The 13,767-nt window shown below is 43.6% G+C and overlaps 1 protein-coding gene across 2 annotated transcripts; it reads right to left on the reverse strand.

The window, feature by feature from the left end:
• Window positions 1-573: 573 nt before the first annotated feature.
• On the reverse strand, window positions 574-9,728 carry ponzr6 (plac8 onzin related protein 6). Of its 2 annotated transcripts, none has more exons than XM_066682051.1 (4): window positions 9,667-9,727; window positions 5,938-6,064; window positions 3,535-3,695; window positions 574-1,053 (listed from the first exon to the last, which is right to left on the reverse strand). In XM_066682051.1, the coding sequence occupies exons 2-4, from the start codon at window positions 6,050-6,052 to the stop codon at window positions 871-873; spliced, it is 459 nt and encodes a 152-aa protein (XP_066538148.1). In that variant the 5' UTR covers window positions 6,053-6,064; window positions 9,667-9,727; the 3' UTR covers window positions 574-870. The 2 variants fall into 2 exon arrangements, with proteins under 2 accessions (XP_066538148.1, XP_066538147.1); XM_066682050.1 differs by having other exon boundaries at window positions 575-1,053; window positions 5,938-6,106; window positions 9,667-9,728.
• Window positions 9,729-13,767: the final 4,039 nt, after the last annotated feature.

A 13,767-nucleotide genomic window follows, 5' to 3' on the forward strand; every position in this document is an offset into this window, starting at 1 on the left:
CTTTGTCTGCGTGGGTTTCCTCCGGGTGACTGTCTGTGAGGAGTGTGGTGTGTTCTCTCTGTGTCTGCGTGGGTTTCCTCCGGGTGACTGTCTGTGAGGAGTGTGGTGTGTTCTCCCTTTGTCTGCGTGGGTTTCCTCCGGGTGACTGTCTGTGAGGAGTGTGGTGTGTTCTCTCTGTGTCTGCGTGGGTTTCCTCCGGGTGACTGTCTGTGAGGAGTGTGGTGTGTTCTCTCTGTGTCTGCGTGGGTTTCCTCCGGGTGACTGTCTGTGAGGAGTGTGGTGTGTTCTCTCTGTGTCTGCATGGGTTTCCTCCGGGTGCTCCGGTTTCCTCCCACAGTCCAAAAACACACGTTGGTAGGTGGATTAGCGACTCAAAAGTGTCCGTAGGTGTGAGTGAGTGAGTGAATGTGTGAGTGTGTGTTGCCCTGTGGAGGACTGGCGCCCCCTCCAGGGTGTATTGCCGCCCAATGATTCCAGGTAGGCTGTGACCACGACCCTGAATGGATAAGGGTTACTGATAATGAATGAATGAATGAATGAATGAATAACAAGGTAGGAATGTGGTTTATTATTTATTTAATTTAAATAAAGTACATCTGTATAGTATAGTGCTATTGAGTATTGCTAAAATACATGAAATTGTTAGTGTTGACATAGCTTTTCGTGAAGTAGTCATTTTCATATTTGCATTAAATAGTCTTGGCATCTTTGAATTGTAAATATATCCTTGAATACCAAATACATAAGGGCTATATGTGGTTTAACTATTGATAATATAACTATTAAACGATTATCTACTGTGACCAATAGATAATTGATTAAGAAGAATGAGCCTTCATAACGTTGCACAAGCATTTGGCAAATGTTTGATCAGTGTCCCATCATAGGGTGAGGCTCCTGTGGCATGATGGGTACTGGGTGTTGATAAGCTGGATTTAATGGGGCATTTATGAACACTTGGGGCTTGTGACGAATCTTCAGTTCTCTGGCCATCTGACACCACACACACAGTGAACAGCAGGTTGACACACAGCAGTCATCAGCCATTGTACCCTTAGGGGTGAAAACAAATCATGCTAAAGAACTTAGTAAAAAGAGCACATAATGTCAGTGATGTAGAGCAGTTTGTTAAATATGAGTGAGAATGTATGAGAGTTTCAATCCAGTCCCATGAGATGCTTTGCATCCAAGAACCTTTCAATACAATATAGAGAAAATATGTACAGGGTGGGTCATTTATATGGATACACCTTAATAAAATGGGAATAGTTGGTGATATTAACTTCCTGTTTGTGGCACATTAGTATATGGGAGGGGGTGAAACTTTTGTAGATGAGTGGTGACCATGGCGGCCATTTTGAAGTCGGCCATTTTGGATCCAACTTTTGTTTTTTCAATGGGAAGAGGGTCATGTGACACATCAAACTTATTGGGAATTTCACAAGAAAAACAATGGTGTGCTTGGATTTTATGTAACCTTCTTCGTTCATGATATATTTACAAAATCGCATACATATATAAAATATTAAATATATATACATATATAAACATATATAAAAGAATAAAACCGAGCACACCATTGTTTTTCTTGTGAAATTCCCAATATGTTTGATTTGCCACATGACCCTCTTCCCATTGAAAAAACAAAAGAGTTGGATCTAAAATGGCTGACTTCAAAATGGCCACCATGGTCACCACCCATCTTGAAAAGTTTCCCCCCTCCCATATACTAATGTACCACAAACAGGAAGTTAATATCACCAACCATTCCCATTTTATTAAGGTGTATCCATATAAAAGGCCCACCCTGTAGAGAAAGTCGCTGTCCACTTAAAAACAATTATCTCCCAAAAAAGTAATTTTAGAGGAGAAGGAAAAACCTTAACTTTCAATAGAAGTGAATGTAAAAAGATTTTATTCCAAGTAATTTTGGAGCATTTCAATGGGTCCATTCATCATGAAATCCTTAAAGGACGTGAAGGACTTCTTATAGAAAGCCTAAATTTTATCAGCTTTATGAAGTGGCCAGGTATAGAGCCTCGTTCCCAGATCATCAATGTAATGGCTATTAATCTCATACCAGATTCTCTCAGAAGGGGCACTACGTTACACTGATCCAAGATAGATATTTGCAATATGTATGTTTAAAACAACATTATACTGATATTAATGCAGGAGGTCCTCGGGTTACGTCAGTCCTGAGTTACAATGTTTTGTGGGCTCTAAACGTGTGAACACATGCGCGCTAACACGTTATTAAAAATTTGTGTGTTAACACGTAAAACTTTGTCGTGATAACGTGACCAAAAATGACACGTTTACACGCTTCTTAAGGTTTTCGCCAATGGGAAGCCTCAAATCCGGGCGTATTTACATATTCATGATATGATTTACATCACACACTGTAGCTGACACGAAACAAAAATCCTTTGTGAACGTAGTCCCTATGTTTCATCTGAATTATTCATAATTATTCACGAAATACACAAACTTAACGTGTAAACACGTTCATAACGCGTTAACACGTAAATACCTATAACACGGAGAATCCAACACGTTTAGAGACCAACGGCGTTCCATAATTTACTGTATAAAGCCTTATTTCGACTTAAGTGGTTTTGCGTCGTAAACGTCGTAACGCGAACTTGGTGTGTGGTGTGCGCGGTGGAAGAATACACGGTTACGCGGCTCGGGACCGAGGAGGATAGGTGTTAGGATAGGATAAGTGCTTACAGTATGTTATTTACGTACAGTATGTACCTATGTTCTGACTTACACCGAAAATCGGTTTACGACGTGACGTAGGAACGGATCAACGTCCTAAGTCGAGGACCCCCTGTATATGGACGTTTGTGCTTATTTGTAATCTGTATTATACATTCATATAAATGATATATTTGTTATCTGTATGTACTATTTACTTCTGTTTATTATTCACACAATGTATTAATAGCCGTAGTCCTTACAATGTTTTCTACATTAAAAGCTAGTTTGATATACTATGGGAATCATTTAACATTGTTCTGTTTGTTTTTCTCTCTCTCTATAGTTTCAACTTACAGAGGCAGTTTTTTTAAGGTGCCTCCAGTGATTTGCATTGGTTTTCCTTGGTTGATTTCTTTGCATAGATTTTTTGTGCTTCTTGATAAAGGCCTGAGTGTTCCTCTGACCAATGTACATACATTCATACAGACACAAGCAATAATGGTGGAACTCCTATGTCAGTTATAGTTGGTCAATGGCTGAAGCTATTGATACTGATATACTGTATCTCTTGCCTGGTGATAAGTAATATATATATATATATATATATGAAAGAAAGAGTAAAAGCAAAACAGCAAAAACAGTTTTACATAGGCTAGTTAGCTTTTATTCTTAGTGTGAAACCCTTTAATTGGGTCTGAGGTGTCCAGCTTTTGGGTTTCTAATTAAAAATATCTAATTTTGGAAAATTCTGTTCATTAGAGTTTATATGAATTTCATATGTACAGCAAAATGAGTGAAGTGATTAAAAGAAGTCACAGAGCTGTGTACCTGAATGCGGTATCTCTCTCTCACTGAGCTCCTCATGGCGAAGGTCACAGGTGGCACCAAGGTGCCAAAGCAGAATTCCACCAGAGGGAGGCAAAGGCACTCTCCAAACTGTTCAGTTGTTTTACACATCAAACAGTAGGGGCACCAGAATCCAAAACAGCCTGTACACATGCACACACCACATTTGTGTAGCAGTCATTTCAAATAGACTTCATACAATACATTTAGGCCTTTGCTAATAATCATGTTAGAGAGGCAGGCCATTGTTTTAGGAGCCTTGCTGAAGTTTAGCATAGCATGTGTCACGTAGGGGTAAGGTCAAGGGCAAGGACAAGGAGCAGGGAAAGAGGTGAGCACAGGAGAACATATAATAAAATGAAACACAACAAAGGCCAGAATCAATACAAGAAAACAGGAGAAACAAATCTGAGAGCTGTATTTTAAAGAAAGGAAACCAAACAAACCAGATAGAGCACACGATCACAAACCTAAAACATAGAACAAGGGGACACCAAACAGGGAGACTAAACACACTGGGCGAGACAGAGAAAACAAACAAGACTAAAATACGAACGGGGAGACTCGAGGTTAAACAGGGAGGCTAAAGGCTAAACAGGGAAGCTAAAGGCTAAACAGGGAAGAGACTCAAGGTTAAACAGGGACGCTAAAGGCTAAACAGGGAGGAGACTCAAGGTTAAACAGGGACGCTAAAGGCTAAACAGAGAGACTAAAGGTTAAACAGGGAGGCTAAAGGCTAAACAGGAAGACCCAATGTTAAACAGGGATGCTAAAGGCTAAACAGGGAGACTCAAGGTTAAACAGGGACGCTAAAGGCTAAACAGGGAGGCTAAAGGCTAAACAGGGACACTAAAGGCTAAACAGGGAGACTCAAGGTTAAACAGGGACACTAAAGGCTAAACAGGGAAGCTAAAGGCTAATCAGAGAGGAGACAAGGTTAAACAGGGACGCTAAAGGCTAAACAGAGAGACTAAAGGTTAAACAGGGAGGCTAAATGCTAAACAGGAAGACTCAATGTTAAACAGGGATGCTAAAGGCTAAACAGGGAAACTCAAGGTTAAACAGGGAAGCTAAAGTCTAAACAGAGAGACTAAAGGTTAAACAGGGAGGCTAAAGGCTAAACAGGAAGACCCAATGTTAAACAGGGATGCTAAAGGCTAAACAGGGAGACTCAAGGTTAAACAGGGACGCTAAAGGCTAAACAGGGAGGCTAAAGGCTAAACAGGGACACTAAAGGCTAAACAGGGAGACTCAAGGTTAAACAGGGACACTAAAGGCTAAACAGGGAAGCTAAAGGCTAATCAGAGAGGAGACAAGGTTAAACAGGGACGCTAAAGGCTAAACAGAGAGACTAAAGGTTAAACAGGGAGGCTAAATGCTAAACAGGAAGACTCAATGTTAAACAGGGATGCTAAAGGCTAAACAGGGAAACTCAAGGTTAAACAGGGAAGCTAAAGGCTAAATAGGGAGGCTAAAGGCTAAACAGGGACACTAAAGGCTAAACAGGGAGACTCAAGGTTAAACAGGGACACTAAAGGCTAAACAGGGACGCTAAAGGCTAATCAGAGAGGAGACAAGGTTAAACAGGGACGCTAAATGCTAAACAGGAAGACTCAATGTTAAACAGGGATGCTAAAGGCTAAACAGGGAAACTCAAGGTTAAACAGGGAAGCTAAAGGCTAAACAGGGAGACTCAAGGTTAAACAGGGACGCTAAAGGCTAAACAGAGGGACTAAAGGCTAGGCAGGGGGGCTAAACACAAGACAAGAACTTAACAGAGCAAAGAGACTGAAGATCTAAAGGGCAGCATTTGGAATAGGGAACACTAAACACAGAACAAGAATACTGAAAGCTTAAACACTTAACATGGATACTAAACAAACACAGAGAAACCTGGAGACTGAATTACAACACACAATGACAAGACTGACAACATACAATTACACACTGACATGGACTATTTAAAAAAAAAATCAAACACAAAAATACCTGGGAACTAATTAAGACACGTGACACTAGAAACACAAGGGTGTCACATGACCAGGGAACAAGCAGGAAGCAGACACAAACAGGGGAAACAGTCACATGACAAGGGGAGCACATACAAGAAACAATACAAAAACAGGAATGATAGCCCCAGTGGGGAACCAAACCCGGTCTGCTGCATGAGATCTGATCAGTTTCAGCCCCTAGTGTGTGTTCACTGCCACAGATGGGTTAAACAAGGAAGACCTTGTATAATGACAAATATAATTGCACATTATAATTCTGTGTTCTTGAGATGTCAATATTTCAGGGATTGTGGAATATTAGCAGTGATTTTCGTTAGTCAGAATAATATCCAATAACATACGCACACACACACACACACACACACACACTCACAGATTCCAACGTCATCACAGCAGTCACACACTCCGCTGTTCCAGCTGTTGGTTTTTGGACCATCTGGAGACAGGTATGCCCCCGGCTGCACCATGACTGTAGTATTGGCCATCATGATCGCACAGACCTAAAAGACACACACACACACACACACACACACACACACAAACTTGCAAGCCGAGACACAAAGACCACATCCATTGAGAAACAGTGGTGTTTCGTGTCCGATCTCATTCACGGCTTGAAATCCCCTTGTGAAACACAGGCCATTGAGCTCTGTAATGTCAGCATTGTTATATGGGACGAGCCCATTACACTGCAGGGCCTGTTCTGCCCCTGTGTGTAACAATCAGGAGAAAACACCAGTTCCCCTTACACTATATTCATCACTAAGGGAAACAAAACACACATGCTGAAATATGAGAGGTTTGCTTCAATAGAGTCCTTCCAGGTATTCCATTTGCTAACCGGTTTTTCCTTGCAAATTCACTCTTCAAACAATGCTTCAGACAGTGAATTCTACTCCACATTCGACTCAGTTACACTTCAATGCCAAATGTGATTTTTCTGCTTTGCTTTTGTTCCCTTTTTAACGTACGGTAGACAGTGCTTAGTACGTTGAGTTAAATCTATTATTGTAGGCATCATTGCAGTATTGAAAAATCCACTCAGTGGTCAGTGCTGGCAAAATTACAGATAGACACTGTAATAAAACACTCTCCTGTATGAGACACTGAAGAATAAAATTAGAAGCATGTGACAGAACCCTCTTCTAAATATTGCACTATTATTATAAAGATGAAAAGTTATCCCATATAAAGAGCTATACCGAAATTGACATGTTTACTTCAAATAGCACTTTCATTCATTCATTTGTTCATTATCTGTAAGCGCTTATCCAGTTCAGGGTGGCGGTGGGTCCAGAGCCTACCTGGAATCATTGGGCGCAAGGTGGGAATACACCCTGGAGGGGGCGCCAGTCCTTCACAGGGTAACACAGACACACACACATTTACACCTACGCTCACCTTTGAGTTGCCAATCAACCTACCAACGTGTGTTTTGTCTGTCTGTGAGGAGTGTGGTGTGTTCTCCCCGTGTCTGCGTGGGTGTCCTCCGGGTGACTGTCTGTGAGGAGTGTGGTGTGTTCTCCCCGTGTCTGCGTGGGTTTCCTCCGGGTGACTGTCTGTGAGGAGTGTGGTGTGTTCTCCCCGTGTCTGCTTGGGTTTCCTCCGGGTGACTGTCTGTGAGGAGTGTGGTGTGTTCTCCCCGTGTCTGCGTGGGTTTCCTCCGGGTGACTGTCTGTGAGGAGTGTGGTGTGTTCTCCCCGTGTCTGCGTGGGTTTCCTCCGGGTGACTGTCTGTGAGGAGTGTGGTGTGTTCTCTCTGTGTCTGCGTGGGTTTCCTCCGGGTGACTGTCTGTGAGGAGTGTGGTGTGTTCTCCCCGTGTCTGCGTGGGTTTCCTCCGGGTGACTGTCTGTGAGGAGTGTGGTGTGTTCTCCCCGTGTCTGCGTGGGTTTCCTCCGGGTGACTGTCTGTGAGGAGTGTGGTGTGTTCTCTCTGTGTCTGCGTGGGTTTCCTCCGGGTGACTGTCTGTGAGGAGTGTGGTGTGTTCTCCCCGTGTCTGCGTGGGTTTCCTCCGGGTGACTGTCTGTGAGGAGTGTGGTGTGTTCTCTCCGTGTCTGTGTGGGTTTCCTCCGGGTGACTGTCTGTGAGGAGTGTGGTGTGTTCTCCCCGTGTCTGCGTGGGTTTCCTCCGGGTGACTGTCTGTGAGGAGTGTGGTGTGTTCTCTCTGTGTCTGTGTGGGTTTCCTCCGGGTGACTGTCTGTGAGGAGTGTGGTGTGTTCTCCCCGTGTCTGCGTGGGTTTCCTCCGGGTGACTGTCTGTGAGGAGTGTGGTGTGTTCTCTCTGTGTCTGCGTGGGTTTCCTCCGGGTGACTGTCTGTGAGGAGTGTGGTGTGTTCTCCCCGTGTCTGCGTGGGTTTCCTCCGGGTGACTGTCTGTGAGGAGTGTGGTGTGTTCTCCCCGTGTCTGCGTGGGTTTCCTCCGGGTGACTGTCTGTGAGGAGTGTGGTGTGTTCTCTCTGTGTCTGCGTGGGTTTCCTCCGGGTGACTGTCTGTGAGGAGTGTGGTGTGTTCTCCCCGTGTCTGCGTGGGTTTCCTCCGGGTGACTGTCTGTGAGGAGTGTGGTGTGTTCTCCCCGTGTCTGCGTGGGTTTCCTCCGGGTGACTGTCTGTGAGGAGTGTGGTGTGTTCTCTCTGTGTCTGCGTGGGTTTCCTCCGGGTGACTGTCTGTGAGGAGTGTGGTGTGTTCTCCCCGTGTCTGCGTGGGTTTCCTCCGGGTGACTGTCTGTGAGGAGTGTGGTGTGTTCTCCCCGTGTCTGCGTGGGTTTCCTCCGGGTGACTGTCTGTGAGGAGTGTGGTGTGTTCTCTCCGTGTCTGTGTGGGTTTCCTCCGGGTGACTGTCTGTGAGGAGTGTGGTGTGTTCTCCCTGTGTCTGCGTGGGTTTCCTCCGGGTGACTGTCTGTGAGGAGTGTGGTGTGTTCTCTCTGTGTCTGTGTGGGTTTCCTCCGGGTGACTGTCTGTGAGGAGTGTGGTGTGTTCTCCCCGTGTCTGCGTGGGTTTCCTCCGGGTGACTGTCTGTGAGGAGTGTGGTGTGTTCTCTCTGTGTCTGCGTGGGTTTCCTCCGGGTGACTGTCTGTGAGGAGTGTGGTGTGTTCTCCCCGTGTCTGCGTGGGTTTCCTCCGGGTGACTGTCTGTGAGGAGTGTGGTGTGTTCTCCCCGTGTCTGCGTGGGTTTCCTCCGGGTGACTGTCTGTGAGGAGTGTGGTGTGTTCTCTCTGTGTCTGCGTGGGTTTCCTCCGGGTGACTGTCTGTGAGGAGTGTGGTGTGTCCAACAGGGCATTCACTCACACCTACGAACACTTTAGAGTCATTAATTCACCTACCAATGTGTTTTTTTTGGACTGTGGGAGGAAACCGGAGCCAACTTCTTATTTAAATAAAAAAAAAATTAAAAGAAAAATTATAAAACAAATATAGGACTGTATTTATAAAGCGTTATGAAATCTTTAAAAATAGTTTATTGAGCGTTAATATTTAGGACATTAAAAGATCATTAATAACCAAAAAGGCTCCACCTTGATGTTATACCAGATTAATATGAAGTTTTGAAACTGACAGGTATAATGTTGACTAAAGGGGAAGTAAAACAGACAGGCGTCAAACTCTGATGTACTGATAGATACTAATGATAAATTAAGACCACAAACCACAAAATACACAAACAACTGGTCACTGCTGCCCTTTAAAGATGTTTTTTAATTCACAAGTGGTTTTACTGCCCCATGAATGTGGGTTTTATATTTAGTTATATTTAGTTTAGCTCATTTTAACAGTAAATGATTGAATTCTTCTCATTGTTTACTGTAGGTCTATTTCATCAAAGGGATTTCAATATCTATTATTTTTTTGTCACTGTCAGAACAAACACATATATCTAACCCCAGCCAAACCCAAAGGACAAATGACTGTATTGAAAGTATATATCAAAATTTCAGCTTTTGTTCTGTAGGAATATAGAAAGAAATATATTTGTATTGTTGTTTACAAAACAGTTTTAGTATATAGATTAAAGTCCTATAAACACACACATCAATATTATTAGATATATTTTAAGAGAAATGTGAATGTTTGATGAGTAACCTATAAATAAATAAATAAACACAACATACCTGTAGCAGGTGTATGTATCAGGTGGGATGCGTGTGCCTGACTGCTGCAGGTGGAGCTGCTGTCTCTGTGTGAGTGAAAACCAGTTAGAGCAAACTGAGTACAACAGTAGGAAGTGGGTGGAGATCAGGAATGGGCAGACTGAGGATACACAGTGACACATTTGTGTTTTTAATAATGAAGTTTATGTATGGAAATCACACTCTCAGGAACAGATCTTATTAAACGTGGAATAAACCAGGGGCAATTATAGGAACAGAGCTTTAGGGGTGTGCTAAACACCCAGTGAGCTTGACAGCCCTGCAGACTCCACACCAACCATTTCACCGTATTTTATTTGATTTCAGAAGAGTAAGAAATTACAGCATTACAGCTCTCACTGTGGGAGCAGAAGACGTAATCAATATAAAAGGAATTCTACTGGGTATCAACAACAACCATCACAGACAAAGGGAACTAATCTAAACATGAAGGTGACAGAACTCAGAGGACAGAACTTGAGTGGTGTTTGCACATGGACTGTATTCAGACACAACTGACATCACATCCTTCAGGAGGAGCTTAGGAGAAGGTGGTATTGTCAATCTCTCTATATATATATGCTGTTTTTCTATGACTCAGTGTTCAGTCCAGATCCAGCAGTTATTCATTCATTGTCTGTAAGCGCTTATCCAGGGTCGCCGTGAGTCCAGAGCCTACCCGAAATCACTGGGTGCAAGGCAGGAACTCACCCTGAAGGGGGCGGGTACACAGACAAAAACACTACAAACAAAACGGCTAAACAACAAAGCCAAGCATGCAAAACAAACAGAAAGAAAAACTGACACAAAACTGAGATAAATGTGTAGAGAAAGCATGCGTGTATAGTTTATGAACTCAAATCACTCCCCATTCCCTACACAGTGCACTAACTTAATATGTAAAGTACTAAAGGTTAAGAATTGAGTCCTGCAGCCGTGGTTAAATATAGGCAGGTTTATACAGGGTCATTAATTTTTTTGGCTGCCAAATGTGAAAAAGAATTAGTGCCAAATTTAAAACCAACCACTGCAATAGGGCAATGTAAAATGCAGTCCAAGCGGCACGGTGGCGCAGCAGGTAGTGTCGCAGTCACACAGCTCCAGGGACCTGGAGGTTGTGGGTTCGATTCCCGCTCCGGGTGACTGTCTGTGAGGAGTTGGTGTGTTCTCCCCGTGTCCGCGTGGGTTTCCTCCGGGTGCTCCGGTTTCCTCCCACAGTCCAAAAACACACGTTGCAGGTGGATTGGCGACTCAAAAGTGTCCGTAGGTGTGAGTGTGTGAGTGAATGTGTGTGTGTCTGTGTTGCCCTGTGAAGGACTGGCGTCCCCTCCAGGGTGTATTCCCGCCTTGCGCCCGATGATTCCAGGTAGGCTCTGGACCCCCCGCGACCCTAAAATTGGATAAGCGGTTACAGATAATGGATGGATGGAAAATGCAGTCCACACGCATCATTGCTTTTCCAGACTAACATGAAGAATATGTGCCAAAATTAAAAGCATAACCGCTATTACATTGTTTTCATGTTTCACTTCTTTGTTGAAGAGAGTTATATGAGAGCGAATTAAGCATTTGTAATAAACTATAAGCAATGTAGGTTAAATAAACATTCAAAACTAAACTATAAGCAGTTGTAAAGAACATTTGGGTTGAATAAGGTCTTACAACTCAACCATAAGCAGTTCTATAACATATTGGGTGGAGTAGGCCTTTCAAACCAAATTATAGGAAGTTAGATAAAGTAGTATTTAGCGGAATAACCCTTTAAACTGCGCAGAAGTTATATTTGGGCGGAATAAGCTTTTAAAACAGCTGTAAAGTTAGATAAAGTAGTTTTTTGTCGGCTGTCTACGAAGGATCCTTAACATTGGAACAGCCTTCTGTGACGTAGCGGCCGAGAAGTGTAGGAGGGACTGAGACTCCATTGGCTATAGCACTGAATGAAGGGCAGCTAACTCTGGCTGCTCATTGGCTCAACAGAAGTGACGGCCAATGAGAAGCGCGCTCTCTGTTTAGGAGTCGTGGAGTATCCGCCAATCGCTGTGGCTGAGGGAGAGCAAACAAATAACAAATCCGTTACAACAGTTTCAAAGCGCCCCAGGTCTGAATGTGACTCTCGGGATGAGTCAGAAACGAGTTTTTCCGCGAACGTGAACTCGCCTTAAGGGGCAGCCTTAGCCTAATGGATAGAGGACCGGTTCAATCCCTAGGAGCAGCAGGAACATCCATGGCTGAAGTGCCCCTGAGCAAGGCACAGAACCCCCAAACGCTCCCCGGGCGCCGGGATGGATGCTCTGGGAGTGTGTTCATAGCCCCTAGTACACTAGTGTGTGTGTGTGTGTGTGTGTTCACTGCCACAGATGGGTTAAATGCGAAAGACTCCATTCATTTCGTTGTACGTTCCCAGTAAACATTTAGCCGTTGATTCAACGTTGAAATAACGTAATGACTACCGTCTAATCAACGTTCTCTTAAGGTTGAAAATGAAAGTTGAAAAGACGTCCAAACACAGACATTAAAAAGACGACTATTAGACGTATTTTGGACGTCCGTTGACGTTATTAATTGGTCCCGAAATAAATTACTTGTATAAATCGCATTTTGGACGTCCACTGACGTTATCGATTGGTCACCACTTAACTAACTTATTAAGATGGATTTTGGACGTCCATTGACGTTTAAAATATGTCCTTGACGGACAGACCACTTTTAGACCTATTTTGAACGTCCAGGGACGTTCCTTGTTTACTGGGTTATTAATTAGGGGTCCAGGCACTGAAAGGTTAGTGATAGTGCAGAGAGGTGGTTAGTGATAATGTAATGACCCACCTTGCAGGGAACGTTCCCACAACTTTGGCTAACCTTACCCAAAAGTTCAAATGAAGTTGTAAAAAAAGTTTTAGTCTAATGTTCATCAGACGTTTTAATTGTTTGTCAGTTAAAATAAAACCTTAGTTGAACATTTGGCTTTTTAACATTAAGCTTTTTTTTCTTAAAAACTTTATTCAGCGGTTTGAATGTAAGAGACCTGCAGAAGTTCAGTAATCTGAGAACTACATAGTGCAGGTAACTCATGTAGCCAACAGAGGGAGACAGAGCCTGCACAAGACCTCAACAAAATTACTGGAATGAAAATGAATATCTGTTTAAATGTTTGGGTTCTAGAACATCCATAAGCTGGTGCTGTGGGGTAGGGGTGGGGAATGCATGGAATGACTAAAATAATTAGTACAGCCTTTCTTCCTTTTTAAATGCAGCATTTATATGCATTTCAAACTACAAAATCAAATACCCTTTGCCATGCTGTATAATGTTTACATTTACACTGTTTGACTGAATCATGATCAATTATATCCTCAAGAAGAATGCTAAAGAAATATCAACAAATTTATATAATTCTGTGTAGGACTGTGCCATATGGTGTCGTTCATGATAATATCGCTGTCGTTTTTAAAACCATAATAAAAACTGTGGGCGGCACGGTGGCGCAGCAGGTAGGTGTCGCAGTCACGCAGCTGCAGGGGCCTGGAGGTTGTGGGTTCGATTCCCGCTCCAGGTGACTGTCTGTGAGGAGTGTGGTGTGTTCTCTCTGTGTCGGCGTGGTTTTCCTCCGGGTGACTGTCTGTGAGGAGTTTGGTGTGTTCTCTGTGTCTGCATGGGTTTCCTCCGAGTGATTGTGAGGAGTGTGGTGTGTTCTCCCTGTGTCTGCGTGGGTTTCCTCCGGGTGACTGTCTGTGAGGAGTTTGGTGTGTTCTCTGTGTCTGCATGGGTTTCCTCCGAGTGATTGTGAGGAGTGTGGTGTGTTCTCCCTGTGTCTGCGTGGGTTTCCTCCGGGTGACTGTCTGTGAGGAGTGTGGTGTGTTCTCCCTGTGTCTGCGTGGGTTTCCTCCGGGTGACTGTCTGTGAGGAGTGTGGTGTGCTCTCCCTGTATCTGCATGGGTTTCCTCTCAAAAATGTCCGTAGGGGTGTGTGTGTTGCCCTGTTAAGGACTGGCGCCCCCTCCAGGGTGTATTGGATAAGTATTATGGATAATGAATGAATATAAAGCATTAAGGGTCATTTTTGTATGTTTTGCATTTACTGTTT

Source organism: Hoplias malabaricus, chromosome 9 (genome assembly GCF_029633855.1).
Source record: "Hoplias malabaricus isolate fHopMal1 chromosome 9, fHopMal1.hap1, whole genome shotgun sequence".
NCBI classification, from domain to species: Eukaryota; Metazoa; Chordata; class Actinopteri; order Characiformes; family Erythrinidae; genus Hoplias; species Hoplias malabaricus.